The sequence below is a fragment of the Cetorhinus maximus genome, chromosome 1 (assembly GCF_964194155.1).
Source record: "Cetorhinus maximus chromosome 1, sCetMax3.hap1.1, whole genome shotgun sequence".
NCBI lineage: Eukaryota > Metazoa > Chordata > Chondrichthyes > Lamniformes > Cetorhinidae > Cetorhinus > Cetorhinus maximus.
Genome location: NC_135879.1, coordinates 220,884,322 through 220,897,588, shown reverse-complemented (window position 1 = coordinate 220,897,588; position 13,267 = coordinate 220,884,322). Strand labels below are relative to the sequence as shown.

Sequence of the window (13,267 nt, the reverse complement as noted above, 5' to 3'; positions counted from 1 at the left end):
CCTGAAGGGTAAACGGGCGCCTGGTGGAGATGGTGCCTTTGACCAAAAGTCTGCTTTCCCTGTCGGGTCGGAGCATTCGTCAAATTGTGACAAGACAAGCTCACCACAAAACTGGCTCTGACTTTCGTGACAAGTATGGAAATGCTATCCTTGGGGGAGGATTAGCATTCTGTGTTGCAGTCTGGAGTTCTGTTGCGACGCAGACTGAGCTCACATGGAACGTTTCCCCTATTGGCAAGATCAGCCCTCAAAATTGGAGGGAAGACTTGAGGAATGGACCAAGTGTTTGTAAGAAATTGAGTACAGATGGGCTGGATTGCAAATTCGTTTCTAGGCTCATGGCTTCTACTGTATTGTTTACCTCTGTATATTGGGTCTCATGTTGGATAACAGTGCTTGCTTCAAGAATATTCATCTCTCGGATATATCATACTTGGTATATCCACTGGTTTGTTCACTGTATTACAGAATGAGAGAATATGGGCTTTCCTAGTGATTTTTCAACTGGTGACTTCCTAAACAGACCCAGGCTTGTCAGGAAGAATAAAGCATCAAATCAAAGCCAACCAGGGCCCACAGAGGCTGGATACGATTGTTCAGAGGTGGGAGGAGATAGTAAGTGGGAGGTTGGGGTGGTGATGGGAGGCTGTTTTAAGATTGGGAGTGTGGTTTCCTGAATGTCCTGCAGTTTAAGATGTCTTTAAATTTGTTTGTATAGTTTTCCCACCCACAGGCAGCAAGCCGGGCTGCCAGCTGTGTGGAAAATCCTCCAACTTGAGGCCACAGCTGATCTGAACTAAGCAATAGGTGTAGTGGGGCTTGGTGTAGGACGTTGATGGTGATATTCATTCTGCAGGTGGGAGGAGAGCGGGAGGGAACGTGGTAGTCAGAAGGGATACAATCACTTTGTCGGGGGGGAGGGTGGGGAACAAATAACGTGAAGTCCTCTCCTGGCAGGGAGCAGATGGTTGTCAGGGTTTCCAAACACAGTGGGATCTCGGGTGTGTGGATTTACTGGGTTGCTCGTTGGGCTTGGATGAAATATTCTTGCTCCTGTTTGCCCACAAGTAGTGCAGTAAAAGGCACTTAAGCTTATGGAATCAGCTCTTTCACCTGCTGGGTTTCCTGTGGCCAGAGAAACTGTGGCTAATGATAGAATCACTTAAAATTAAGAGAGTCATATTAAATATTTAAATAATTGGAGCGGATTGGTTGCCTCCTCCATTGCAACCCAAAATTGTCCCCAATTTTTAACGTTTTAACCTCCCACTTAAACCAAAGTCCAGCCATTTTGACAGGGGAGGGATAGATGTTAAAGGTCCCAGAATAGAGCCTAAAAAGTCCTGAAGAGAAATTGAGATCAGGGATCTCACTGCATGCACAAAAGTGAGCAGGGGAATACTTTAATTTTAAAAATAAAGCCAGAACTAAAACTTTTATCCAGAACATGTATTTACTCAATTTATAACAAGAATATGTAATTGAAACACTTTTCTCCTTTAATTTGATACAAAAAGTATAAAAAGGTATTAGATTTAGGCAACTAGAGAATTAAGTACAACAATATACAAGCAGTCAACTATTTACAGATGCATGTTCATTGGAAACGATATAGGAAAAGGAGAAGGAACAGCAGCGTAATCCCTTTAGAAGGAGACTATGCACATAGAGGATATTAGCAATCTATAGCAATATGAGCTAGTAGTCCTTTCGTATTAAAAATGCACAATGCTCAAATTCAAAAATTAATAACCAAGTGCAAGTGTATTTTGTGGATCCCGCTTTACAAAGTCAGAGCACAGCATACCATAGGTGGTGCTATACATTAATAGTTTAGCTGAATATCAGGTATAGAAATTGGCTATTGAGCTCCTCAACCTTATACCTGCCATTCAGTGAGATCATGTCTAGTCTTTACCTCAACTTCATGAACCACTTTTCTTCCATATCCTTTCACCCCTTGCTTAACATTCCAGTTGACCCAGCATCCAGGACTTGCTTGGGCAGTGAGTTCCAGATTTCAGCTACCTGGTGTGAAAATGTACTACCAGAATTCACTCCTAAATGGCCTAGCTCTAATTTCAGGAGTATGCCTTCCTGTTTGCCCTATCCCATGTACAGGCAGAGTCAGGGAGGGAGAGGAGGATCTCAGCTGTTGGGGCACGGTGTGAGATCTCAGAGAACCAGGGGATGTGAAGGTACCATTGCATGTAACTGCAATATCACTTCAGCATTTTTATATTCCATTTCCCACCTGGCAGCCAGCCAAATTGACAGCTGTCGGGCAGGAAAGCCAGTGGGAAGAGGCTAGAGCTGGGGACCATCCGTCCCAGTGCCCAGTAATTGCTAAAGGTCAAAAGGTTGGTGGTGGGGTTGGAGTCTGGCAAAGAGGAGGAGAAGATCAGAGGTTCAGGGTGGAGTGGGGTTCACAACCCAACAATCAGGAGGGAGGGAAAGATCAGAGACTGTGAGGAGTGGCTGATCACAGCACCAAGTGTTACAGAGATCAGCAGAAGGTTAGCTTGAGGGGATGGGGAAATAATACCCCTGCTCCTCCCGGTGTCTCAGGAGATATTTAGAGAACACCTACGTTCTGTAGCCAGTTTCTCCAAACTTTGTTAAGCTGCCTGGTTTTCTAGACCTTGGGAAACCTGGCTGGAAACCCTCAAATATAAAATCAGGCCCCCAGATGCACTATGGGAGGCTGGTTTAAACATTATACTGTCTCCAAGACAGGACACAGGCACGACTTGCAACTCACTAGAGTAATAATTTCAATTGATCCAGCATCCACAGCCTTTTGGGAAGCAAGTTTGAGATTTCCTCTACTCTGAAAAGTGGTTACTGATTTCTCTCCCAAATGGCCTAGCACATTCTGGATTTACACATTAGAAGAAATAGTTTCCCTAAGCATTTAAAATTCATCCATTAAATCACCCTCAACTTCCTAAACTCAGGCATACAAACCAGATTTATGCAAAATCTACTAAGAATTTAACTCTTTTGGTTGTGGTATCATCTGATTCATCCTTGAAGAGGGAGATTGGCCTTTCCAAGAGGAAATAATATTCAATGCACATAATATATGCATGTACACATCATGTATGCCACATGCCATTGCATACCTGCTTCAAACCAGATTGCTGAACAGGAATTTATGTAAAGAGATTTTAAAAAGCAACATCTACTACATGAAGTAGTAATTATGTTTTAAATGTGGATAAAGAACATGAGCTAACTTTATTAAGACCAGCTGTGCTCAAATGTAGGGTTCGCTTGCAACCAAGCATTTGTGATTTTTTTGGTTCACAATCTCTTGATGGTGCATTACCGATAGACCATGGATACTTAGGCCCAGATTTTCATTCTCAAGTCAGGTTATTTCCCAACTTTGTTATCCCACCTCCTGACTGGCAGTGCCTACCTACGCTATTTTCATGGTGGAGATGGGCTGAAGTCAAGGACGCTGCTTGTGGAAGCAAGCCCCAGGCAGAAATGGGGGTGGGCAGATACTGAGGCAGGTAGATTAGAAGGCACAGCTCAGTTCACTGGGACATCTTCCCATTCTGTACGAGTGTTAGGCACTCTAGCCCTCACTCCTTGTCCCCTCATCCTCACCGACCACCATCCATGCCCCCTTTATCCAACCCCATGCCAACTCATCCAGTATCCACTATGGACTGAACTTATGAACCTTATAAACCATTGGTTGGGAAGTCTTTTAATATGCTCATGAAATTTTCAAGATAAACAAACAGCCATCCAAAAAGCTCTTCAAAAAAACGTAATCCTATTAACTGCTCAAAAAAAACAGTTAAAACAAAGTTCATAGTCCCCTTGACAGCTGTATCAACCCCTACTGAGCTGAATCCATGAGTTGGTTTGGGAGTTCAGCCAAGCATTCATAATGAGATTTCATTGCAGAGCTATGTCACCAAACCTCCAGAGCTGAATACGTCAAAGCCTTTGAAGTAGTGGAACAGATGGCCATCAGTTGCACTGCTTCAAAGGCTGAACTGTCAAGGGAAAAAAAATCATGGGAAAATGTGATGCATTAAACCTTAATCTAAATGCTGTTGAGTGCAGAAGAGAACTTTATCCACTGGATGAAGTACTCTAATGCATCTAACACTTTCACAATGTGGCTAATTTATGGTCATTTACCTTTTCTAAACAAAGCCCTATCACTGTAATAAAACATATTTAAATGTATCAAATGCTATTACATTATGACAGTAAAATTGTCAACACCTTTTGAACTTACCTGTTAAAAGGTTCATGACTCCAGGCTAGGGTTCCTGAGGGTTCACTACTCCAAGTTGCCATGAATTACATTGCCCACCATGGAGATTGTGGGGGGTGTAAAAGGCCATCCACAAGGCAGTAGGTAAGGGTGAGATGGTTGTTTGTGGGCTTATGACACACGCCCTTAAAAATCCCACATGATAGGAATCCCAGAATCAGGTCCCACCCACTTATTTTAAATGCCATCTGCCTCCATTCTGGCACTGACAGAGGGATAAAAATCCAGCTCTTTGTGCACGTTGCTCTTTAATCATGAGATGCTATAGCATTGCTGTTGCACCATTGCACATCCCTAATTGTCCTAGAGTTGGTGGAGGGCCACCTGCTTACATATGATTGAGTGGTTTTCTAGACCATATCAGAGGACAGTTATGAGTCAGCTACTTTGCTAAGGATCTGAAGTCACATATGGGCCAGACCAGGTAAAAATGGAAGATTTTCTTCCTTAGGGGACATTAGTGAATCATTTATTTTTATTGCCTTCATGAGAGTGAAAGAACAATAACTTATGGACATATCAGTCATAAATGACAAGATCTTCTGAATGACTTAATTCCTGTTAAACTTCATTTAGGTGTGACATTTAATTAATCTGGGTTTATTTTTAAGGTGGATGATTAATGGATATACCAGTCTTTCTTTCTAATTCTTTCTAGTTTTTTTTAGCACTGTGTATGATTAAGGGTGCGGCAGTGTGGAGGTCATGTTACCAAATTCAAATCTACTCTATTCAGAACATGAGATCAGATCCCTGCCTGGCAGTTTGAGAATTTGAATTCAATTTAAAAAGTCAAAATATAAAAGCAGCAAAAATTTCATAAAACCCAGCTAATTCATCGATGCCCTTAGAATACGAAACCTGCTTTCCTTACATGGTCTGTATCTTGACTCCAATCCTCCAACAACATGGTTAGAACATAATTGCTGTCCAAAGTGGCCTAGCAACCCAGACAAATGCATCAAACTCAAAACAACCAGAATGGTGCTAACCTCAGCAGTCAATTTTTTTTAAGAAGCACAGAGAATCCAAGATAAAGTTCCACATTTTTGCCTATTCCATTCTGTGATAGGTTCACTAGTGCTACATAAATTCAGAGTGACTGTTCCTGATGTTTTCTTTCCCTTTTTGAGAGAGGTGCCAGGTCTTCACTTGATGCTTCCCCACAGGCTTACAGCTGAAATTAATGATTCATAATATGCATTTTCCTCAGGCTTTACCTTGCACCCCATTCCTATCCATAGCCACACACAATAGTAGGTTCCATCAGCTTGTTCACATTGCAATCTATGCAATTTTGAACCTTCATTGGATCCACCTGACATGTTATTAGTTAGTCGATGAATCCCAGAATGGCTGGTGGATCAGCGCTTCAGTTGCCTAATGACACGCTGTAGAAACACTTCAGTTACACTTCACCAATCTATTTATACTTCTCATTATGCACGTTACAAGCTGTAGCTGGTTGACATTTGATGCTTCTGATTTTAGCACCTGGGTAGTTTCTCTGAAACTGCTTAAAGCTGAAGCCGTTAATGGACCCACCACCTCCCTCCACCCCAACCCGCCCTACACGTCTACAAACCTGTTCCATGATTTTTGTCTTGTAACTTGTGTATATTTAATCAAAGGGCACAAATAAATCATGTTAAACAGGCAACATCTTCACAAGAAAGCCACTTAGTCAAGAAAAAGAAAACAATTTTTGACAAACATCCTAGCTCCCAGTTCAGCAACAAAGATTTTTAAAGACATTCAAAGAGAAAACTCAGACCAAATTGAAACAGTTCCCTTAATCCAAACACAATATTGAAATTTTTAATTTTGGTTGTACCCGAAAGGCAGAACTGGGTCAAATAATACTGCAATTTGTTACATAATGCTTTAAGCCAATATCAAAATGCACCCTCTTTCTCAGGGAATACTTTTGTATGTGGGTAATGTAATCTGTCAGGATGACTAATCATGGCACTGCAATAAAAGTTGATGTTCATTGGGGTACAGTGTCTTCAAATAGTATATTGTCTGCCTAATAACAGCGATTATGATCTATTAAGACCACACACTTGCTTGACAAATTTGTGGAACAAGAAAGCTTTTAAATGAGAACACACAAAATACAAATTAACACTGCCATTTTCAAATCAGTTTCCATCATTATTTTCTTAAAGCTATTAATTAGCTACTGCACATAACATGCCAGATAATTAAATTCAGATTATAAAATGTTCATTCTAACTGCTGTTAATCTTCTCTCACAAATACCATCACGGATCAAGAGCCTGGAAGGCATTCACATGTTGCCATTCACACCAACACCAAAGGCAGAAAAACTCAAAAGCTTGTGTTAAATTGAAATGTACACGGTATAAATAATGCAAGATGCTAGGAGTGATTTCCAGGCTGCAGTCTAATCAAAGAGTTTACTCAAGAGATTAGTTCACTGCTGAGTATGGTTTTGAATCATTGCTTACAGTAATTGCTGTACACTAAGATATTGATGATAAATGAGGTGGAGGAAAACTTAAGTCTTAATTTAGTAGACATCAAACTGATAGAAAAAGCATTAGCATTTACATGGAATGACTGTCAGCCTAGCTGTCATTTAAAACCCTGAATCAATAACAATTAGTTGAACTAATTAGTATTGCATGGGGATCCATCTTTGGTGAGATCCAGCCCTTTAAATCCAACAAAGGGTGTCAATGCGGTCTATTGTCACCAAGTATCACTGCTAGACACAGTTGTGCAGCACACATGGTTCCTCCTCCTGTAGCTCTGGACACGGATTACCGTTGTTGGCTGGATTCAGCCGGATATAGCGAGTGCGGCGTTTCACCCCCATCTCTGTACATTTCCCCATGCACAGGCCCCAGGAAGACCAGGTGGAAACCTCACAGTCCAAGGGAGTCTCTGCAATGAACATATCAATCAGTTGCAATTATTCGGTTTAGAAAATTTGCTGTTGCAAACAGAGGAAAAAAATAACTCCTACAAATTTTGATGTGAAATACAACCAGCTTTGCTTCGAAAAATCATTAATTAATTACAAATATTAAACTACAAAGATTTTCATATGTATTACTCAAAGATTTCTCAAGCATTATGGATTGTGTTGAAGTCTTATGCAAGCAAATATGGTAGCCATTTCACACACAATCAAATCCCATGGATAAATATGGTTAATATGCTTTTGGTGATGTTGCCTGAGGGAGTAGTGTTGACCAAACCACCACTGCTCTTTGGATAATGCCATACCGTAGGATCTTTAAAGGCCACCTTAGCAGGTGGATAAAAGAGATAAAGCCTCTCATCCAAAGGACAGCATTTCTGACAACAAAGCATTCTTCTAAGCAGTCGTCTCAGCCTAGGGTTTTCGCTCAAATCATTCTTTATTTTTCTTGTACCATTTTGTAATTTAAGAGTGTTATTTTGTCAAGTTGGTTTACATTTAGTTGAGAGGAAATTTTATTTGGACCGTTATTAAATTCCCAGCAGCTGTAGAAGTGCAGAATTATTAGTGGTCTGTTTTACTATCTTGACCACAAGGTCGAGGATGAATAAAAAATAGTTGGCAGTGGAGTGGAGAAGGGACTAACCCTACCCTCTTGATTCATAATTCTATTCTGATAAATCTTGATAAAAAAAAAATACAATTTAGTTTAGAAGGTGAATTGGAGCTTGAGGTGTTGATGATTGCCCTCCTCCACAAAGGGTATGTGAAGCATGTTGCATGTAATTAATCCTGGATCATTGACAGTTTAAAGAATTAAGTTGATCAAGCAATAGTTGTTTGGAAAGGGAATTGAGAGTTAAGATATTAATCAGTCTGCTTAATATTTGGGGAAGGAAAGAAAGCCCATGATTGAGACAGTCGAGTATGGGCTATTTTTTATTCTTTCATGGGATGTGGGCATCATTTTTTACCCATCTCTAATTGCCTTTGAAATGAGTGGCTTAACTGCCCTCTGAAGTGGGCCTGGCAAGTGCCATCCACATTGTTGAGGGTCTGGAGTCACATATAGGCCAGACCAGGTAAGGATGGCAGATTTCCTTCCCTAAAGGACATTAATGAAGCAGATGGGTTTTTATAACAATCCATGATAGTTTCATGGTCACCATTACTGAGAGTAATTTTATATTCCAAATTTATTAATTTAAATTCCATGAGCAGCCATAATGGGATTCAAACCCATGTCACCAGAGTATTAGCTTGGGCTTCTGCATTACTAGTTCCGTGACATTATCACTGCGCCACCATCTCTCCCTACTGACTGGAGAAGCAGCAGTCTTGATAGGTTAGATGATGTAATCCTTCCAGGATTTAAAAAAAATATTGATTGTCTTTTTAAAAAGCAAAAAAGGACCTGGATAAATAGTTGGCTAAAACTGTATATTAAAACCACAAGGATTAGTAAAGCTATGGCTAATTAAATCACAGACTGATGAAGCACTGAAGGAGGCCATTCGGATCATTGTGCCTGTGCTTTTCAAAAGGCTTATTCAATATTAGTCCTATTCCAGGTTTGCTTAGAAATACCATGGCAATCCAGAATTCAATCTACCAGTATTGAGTAATATAGACAAAAATAAGACTGTATTGTAAGTCTGCTGACTAGTAAATTTTAATGGGAAATAATCAAGTGTGTTATACAACTCACCTGACACAGTGTCATCTATTTCATTGCCCATGGGAATGAGATTGGACTGAGCTGGAAAAATCCCAATTAATCGGTTGTCCTTCAGCTTTGTCAGTAGTACTCTGGCTATCGGAGGGAGTTGTTTCAGTCTGGGATAGAAGAATGAGTTTGCAGGGTGGTTTGGTGAGCTTGACGTTATCTGAATGATGAAACATATACAATATGTAAGTCAATATGCAAGAGTTTATTTTTTAGCTCCGAAGAAGAGTCATACAGACTCGAAATGTTAACTCTGCCTTTCTCTCCACAGATGCTGTCAGACCTGCTGAGTTTTTCCAGCATTTTTTGTTTCAGATTTCCAGCATCGACAGTATTTTGCCTTTATATTACAATATGTAAGTGTCAGATTAGTGGCAATTTTCTTGACCTATATAATTACATTATAATTACCCAACACACCTCAGTTTCTTTATACTTTACCTTTATGCATGAACTGTATTTTTTTGTGGCTTGTTAACTTGATGTTACTACATTTCTTGGTGGCTTAGGTAAAATTGTCTTATGTATTAACACTAAATCATAACCTCTTTACCATCAATTTAAACCAACACTTTCATGATTCACAGGTGGATATTTCTAAACAAAAAAAAAAATTATACTCTGGTCAAAATTTCTCCCTTTGTATCCTACATAGAATACAATGCCATTAGTATCCACAGCCCCTCATCTCCTACAGGCATTGACCTGTGATGGGGTGCAGCGCCATAGGCACATGCTACCCCTTGTCTCCAATAAACACTAAGCTGTGATGGATCCAGCTAGTGCTACAGATGTCTGCTGCCCCTCCTCTCCTAGGGACAAAACAGTGTTGGGAAACCTGCAGTCCTTCTGTACCTCAAAGTGTTCTTTCCTCATTGACCCTTGACAGTGATTATCAGGTGTGTTTTTTTAAAATCATAAATGCATCACAGCCAAGATCAATCCTGTCATCGACACACATCACTATGTGGCCAACTTCAGCACCTGAACTACTATGCCAGCTAACTCAAGAACATTCCAGGAAGCAAGTCTGCAATCTTCTTGTTCTGTAGCTCACCATATGCTCCATTTATCAACTAAACCACTGGTACATTTAGCAAGATAAACAGCATGGATATTTTTGACCAGAGATACTGGCAACACATTGAATTCATATTTAAGCAGTTATACTTTAATTTTTCAGTATATTATTACCTCAGTGATAGTCTCCTGGGGAATAGTAGCAAAATTTGGAGAAGAAAAGGTGAAACCACTGTCTGTCCCAGCATCGTAAGGATAAAGATCTACAGACATTTGTTCTTTCCATTTATCTCCGTCACATAGATTAATACTGTCACCACCTACGAACCAATCTGGACTTGGTACAATATGAACTATAAAGGACATCTAGGAATAAGCACAAAGAATTTTGGTTAATCTTTATGTATTGTGATAATGTGAGCAGAACAGAGCATCAGGTGGTTGGCAATGCACTACATGACATTTCAATCACGCACAGTGATTACTTATGGATTTATTTCGAAGTTATACTCAGCAGCTACTTCCCATGCAGTAGGCAGAATAAGTAGTAAAGGGGAAATAAAAATGGCAGCAAGATATGATGGGTGAAAGTAAAATGTAGCATTTTCTGTTTTTATTTGCATTCAGTTCCTTTGTCATTCTCTCGTTCTTAAAAAAAATGTTTGTATTAGAAAGATGCTGGGTTTACTATCAGCCCCACAATGTACTTGCTGTGTATCAGTGTTGGATGCTGGGTCCACTAGCTGCCCTGGAGTGAATATGCCAAATTCACTGAGGCTCACTACTAAGAAAACTGGCTTCCAGAGTTCCAGAAAGTGTGCTTCTAATTATCACTGACTGTGCCGGGAGCAGTGAACCTTTGGTTCCTGTTGCATTGACAACTTGTGTTTGTATTTTCCCTTGCCCTGTCACTGCCCCACTTAGTTACTTTTATGTCATTTTATTCTCTGAATGTCTTTATTATGTTCGTGTTGCTGAACATCTCACTGAGATGTTCTTAACACAGTATCACAAACTTCCAGTCCACTGAAAGCAAGCATGTAGGTGCCAACAAGCAGTTAATAAGGTAAATGGTATGTTGGCCTTCATTGCGAGAGGACTTGAGTACAAGAGCAAGGATGTCTTGCTGAAGGAGTACAGGGCCCTGGTGAAACCACACCTGGAGTAGTGTGTGTAGTTTTGGTCTCCTTACCTAAGAAAGGATATACTTGCCATAGAGGGAGTGCAGCGAAGGTTCACCACACTGATTCCTGGGATGGCAAGATTGTCATATGAGGAGAGATTAGGCCTGTATTCACTGGAGTTTAGAAGAATGAAAGGAGACCTCATTGAAACATACAAAATTTTGACAGGGACGGACAGACTGGATGCAGGGATGATATTTCTTCTGGCTGGGGGTCTAGAACAAGGGGTCACCGACTCAGGATACAGGGTAGACCATTTAAGACTGAGATGAGGAGAAACCTCTTCACTCAGAGGATGGTGAACCTATGGAATTCTCTACCACAGAAGGCTGTAGAGGTCAAGTCACTGAATATATTTAAAGAAGGAGCTAGATTTCTGGACTCTAAAGGCGGCAAGGGATATGGGGAGAGCGCGGGAGCATGGCGTTGAGATAGAGGAACAGCCACGATCATATCAAACAGCAGAGCAGACTTGAAGGGCTGAATGACCTACTCCTGCTCCTATTTTCTATGTTTCCACAAAATAACTCAACCCATCATCTCTGTGACAGAATTCAATATTCCCAACTCGTGATTCCTACTTGCAATTCTCTTTTCCACCTTTATTTTGTTTGGTTGCTCAGTGGGGTAAGGCGGCATGTGTTTTGACTCAGATCATTCTAGCCTTGAGCAGATTGTTGCATGGACACCCCCTCACCCCTCCAGGAGCAGGCTGGGAGCTGGAGGCCGTATCATTGTGGGAAGGCATGGGATAGAGAGCCCGGTGCTAAATTTTAAAATTCCATTTCCTTGCTGATTAAATTATTGTTGCCTCTTCATCCTACTGATGTCAAAGAACAAAGAAAAATACAGCACAGGAACAGGCCCTTCGGCCCTCCAAGCCTGCGCCGATCATATTGTCTGTCAAACTGCATTCACACGTCTCCCCAGAGATTAAGTCAGGGCTGGTGAAGGTTAAGCTCAGCCTTCCTTAGGCCAATTGAGTCTTTAAGGGCTTCAACCACCAACCCTCACACCCCCCCTACAAATGGCTGGGGGAACTCACTTCACCAGGAATGCCCTAGTAGCCTGCCTGCAGCCTCAGTACATCTTTCCTTAGATACGGAGACCAAAACTGTTTACAATATTCTAGGTGTGGTCTCACGAGTGCCTTATACAGTTTTAGCAAGACTTCCCTATTTTTATACTCCATTCCCTTTGAAATAAAGGCAAACATTCCATTTGCCTTCCCTATTATCTGCTGAACTTGTATGCTAGCTTTTTGGAATTAATGCACAAGGACCCCCAAATCCCTTTGTGCTGCAGCTTTCTGCAGTCTTTCTCCATCTAAATAATATTCAGCTCCTCTTCTGCCAAAGTGCATAACCTCATATTTTCCCACATTATATTCCATCTGCCAAGTTTTTGCTCACTCACTTAACCTGTCTATATCCTTCTGTAAGCTCTTTGTGTCATCCTCACCGCTTGCCTCCCCACCTATTGAAAGGGGTGAAAGGGGAAAGGTTTAGGGGGAACATTAGGGGGAACTTCTTCACTCAGAGAGTGGTGAGAGTGTGGAACGAGCTACCATCTGACGTTGTAAATGCGGGCTCACTCTTAAGTTTTAAGAATAAATTAGATAGATACATGGATGGGAGAGGTCTGGAGGGTTATGGACTTGGTGCAGGTCAATGGGACTAGTGGAATAATAGTTCGGCACAGACTAGAAGGGCCGAATAGCCTGTTTTCTGTGCTGTAGTGTTCTATGGTTCTATTTTTGTGTCATCTGCAAATTTGACAATGGTAGATTCACTTCCCTCATCCAAGTCATTAATATATATTGTAAATAACTGTGGCCCCAGTACTGATCCCCATGGCACACCATTAGTTATAGGTTGCCATCTTGAAAATGCCCCCTTTATCCCAACTCTGTCATATATTAGTTAGCCAATCCTCTATCCATGCTAATATACTACCCCCAACACCATGGGCTCCTATCTTAAGTAGTCTTATTTACAGTACCTTACTGAACTCCTTTTGGAAATCCAAATATATTGCATCTACTGGTTCCCCTTTACCCTGCTCGTTACCACCTCAAAGTA

The 13,267-nt window shown here is 40.9% G+C and overlaps 1 protein-coding gene and 1 pseudogene across 3 annotated transcripts in view; one reads left to right on the top strand and one right to left on the bottom strand.

The window, feature by feature from the left end:
• Positions 1–2: 2 nt before the first annotated feature.
• On the top strand, positions 3–795 carry LOC144679109 (cytochrome c oxidase subunit 7B, mitochondrial pseudogene; annotated as a pseudogene).
• A 681-nt stretch (positions 796–1,476) lies between these two features.
• Positions 1,477–13,267, bottom strand: part of spon2b (spondin 2b, extracellular matrix protein) — a 38,473-nt gene continuing 26,682 nt past the window's right edge. For all 3 annotated transcript variants that reach the window (XM_078553663.1, XM_078553643.1, XM_078553653.1), the window contains exons 4-6: positions 10,177–10,368; positions 8,965–9,142; positions 1,477–7,216 (exon numbers count right to left, since the gene is read on the bottom strand). In XM_078553663.1, the coding sequence (XP_078409789.1) occupies positions 7,038–7,216; positions 8,965–9,142; positions 10,177–10,368 (549 nt within the window). In that variant the 3' untranslated portion in view covers positions 1,477–7,037. The remainder of the gene's footprint in view (positions 7,217–8,964; positions 9,143–10,176; positions 10,369–13,267) is intronic.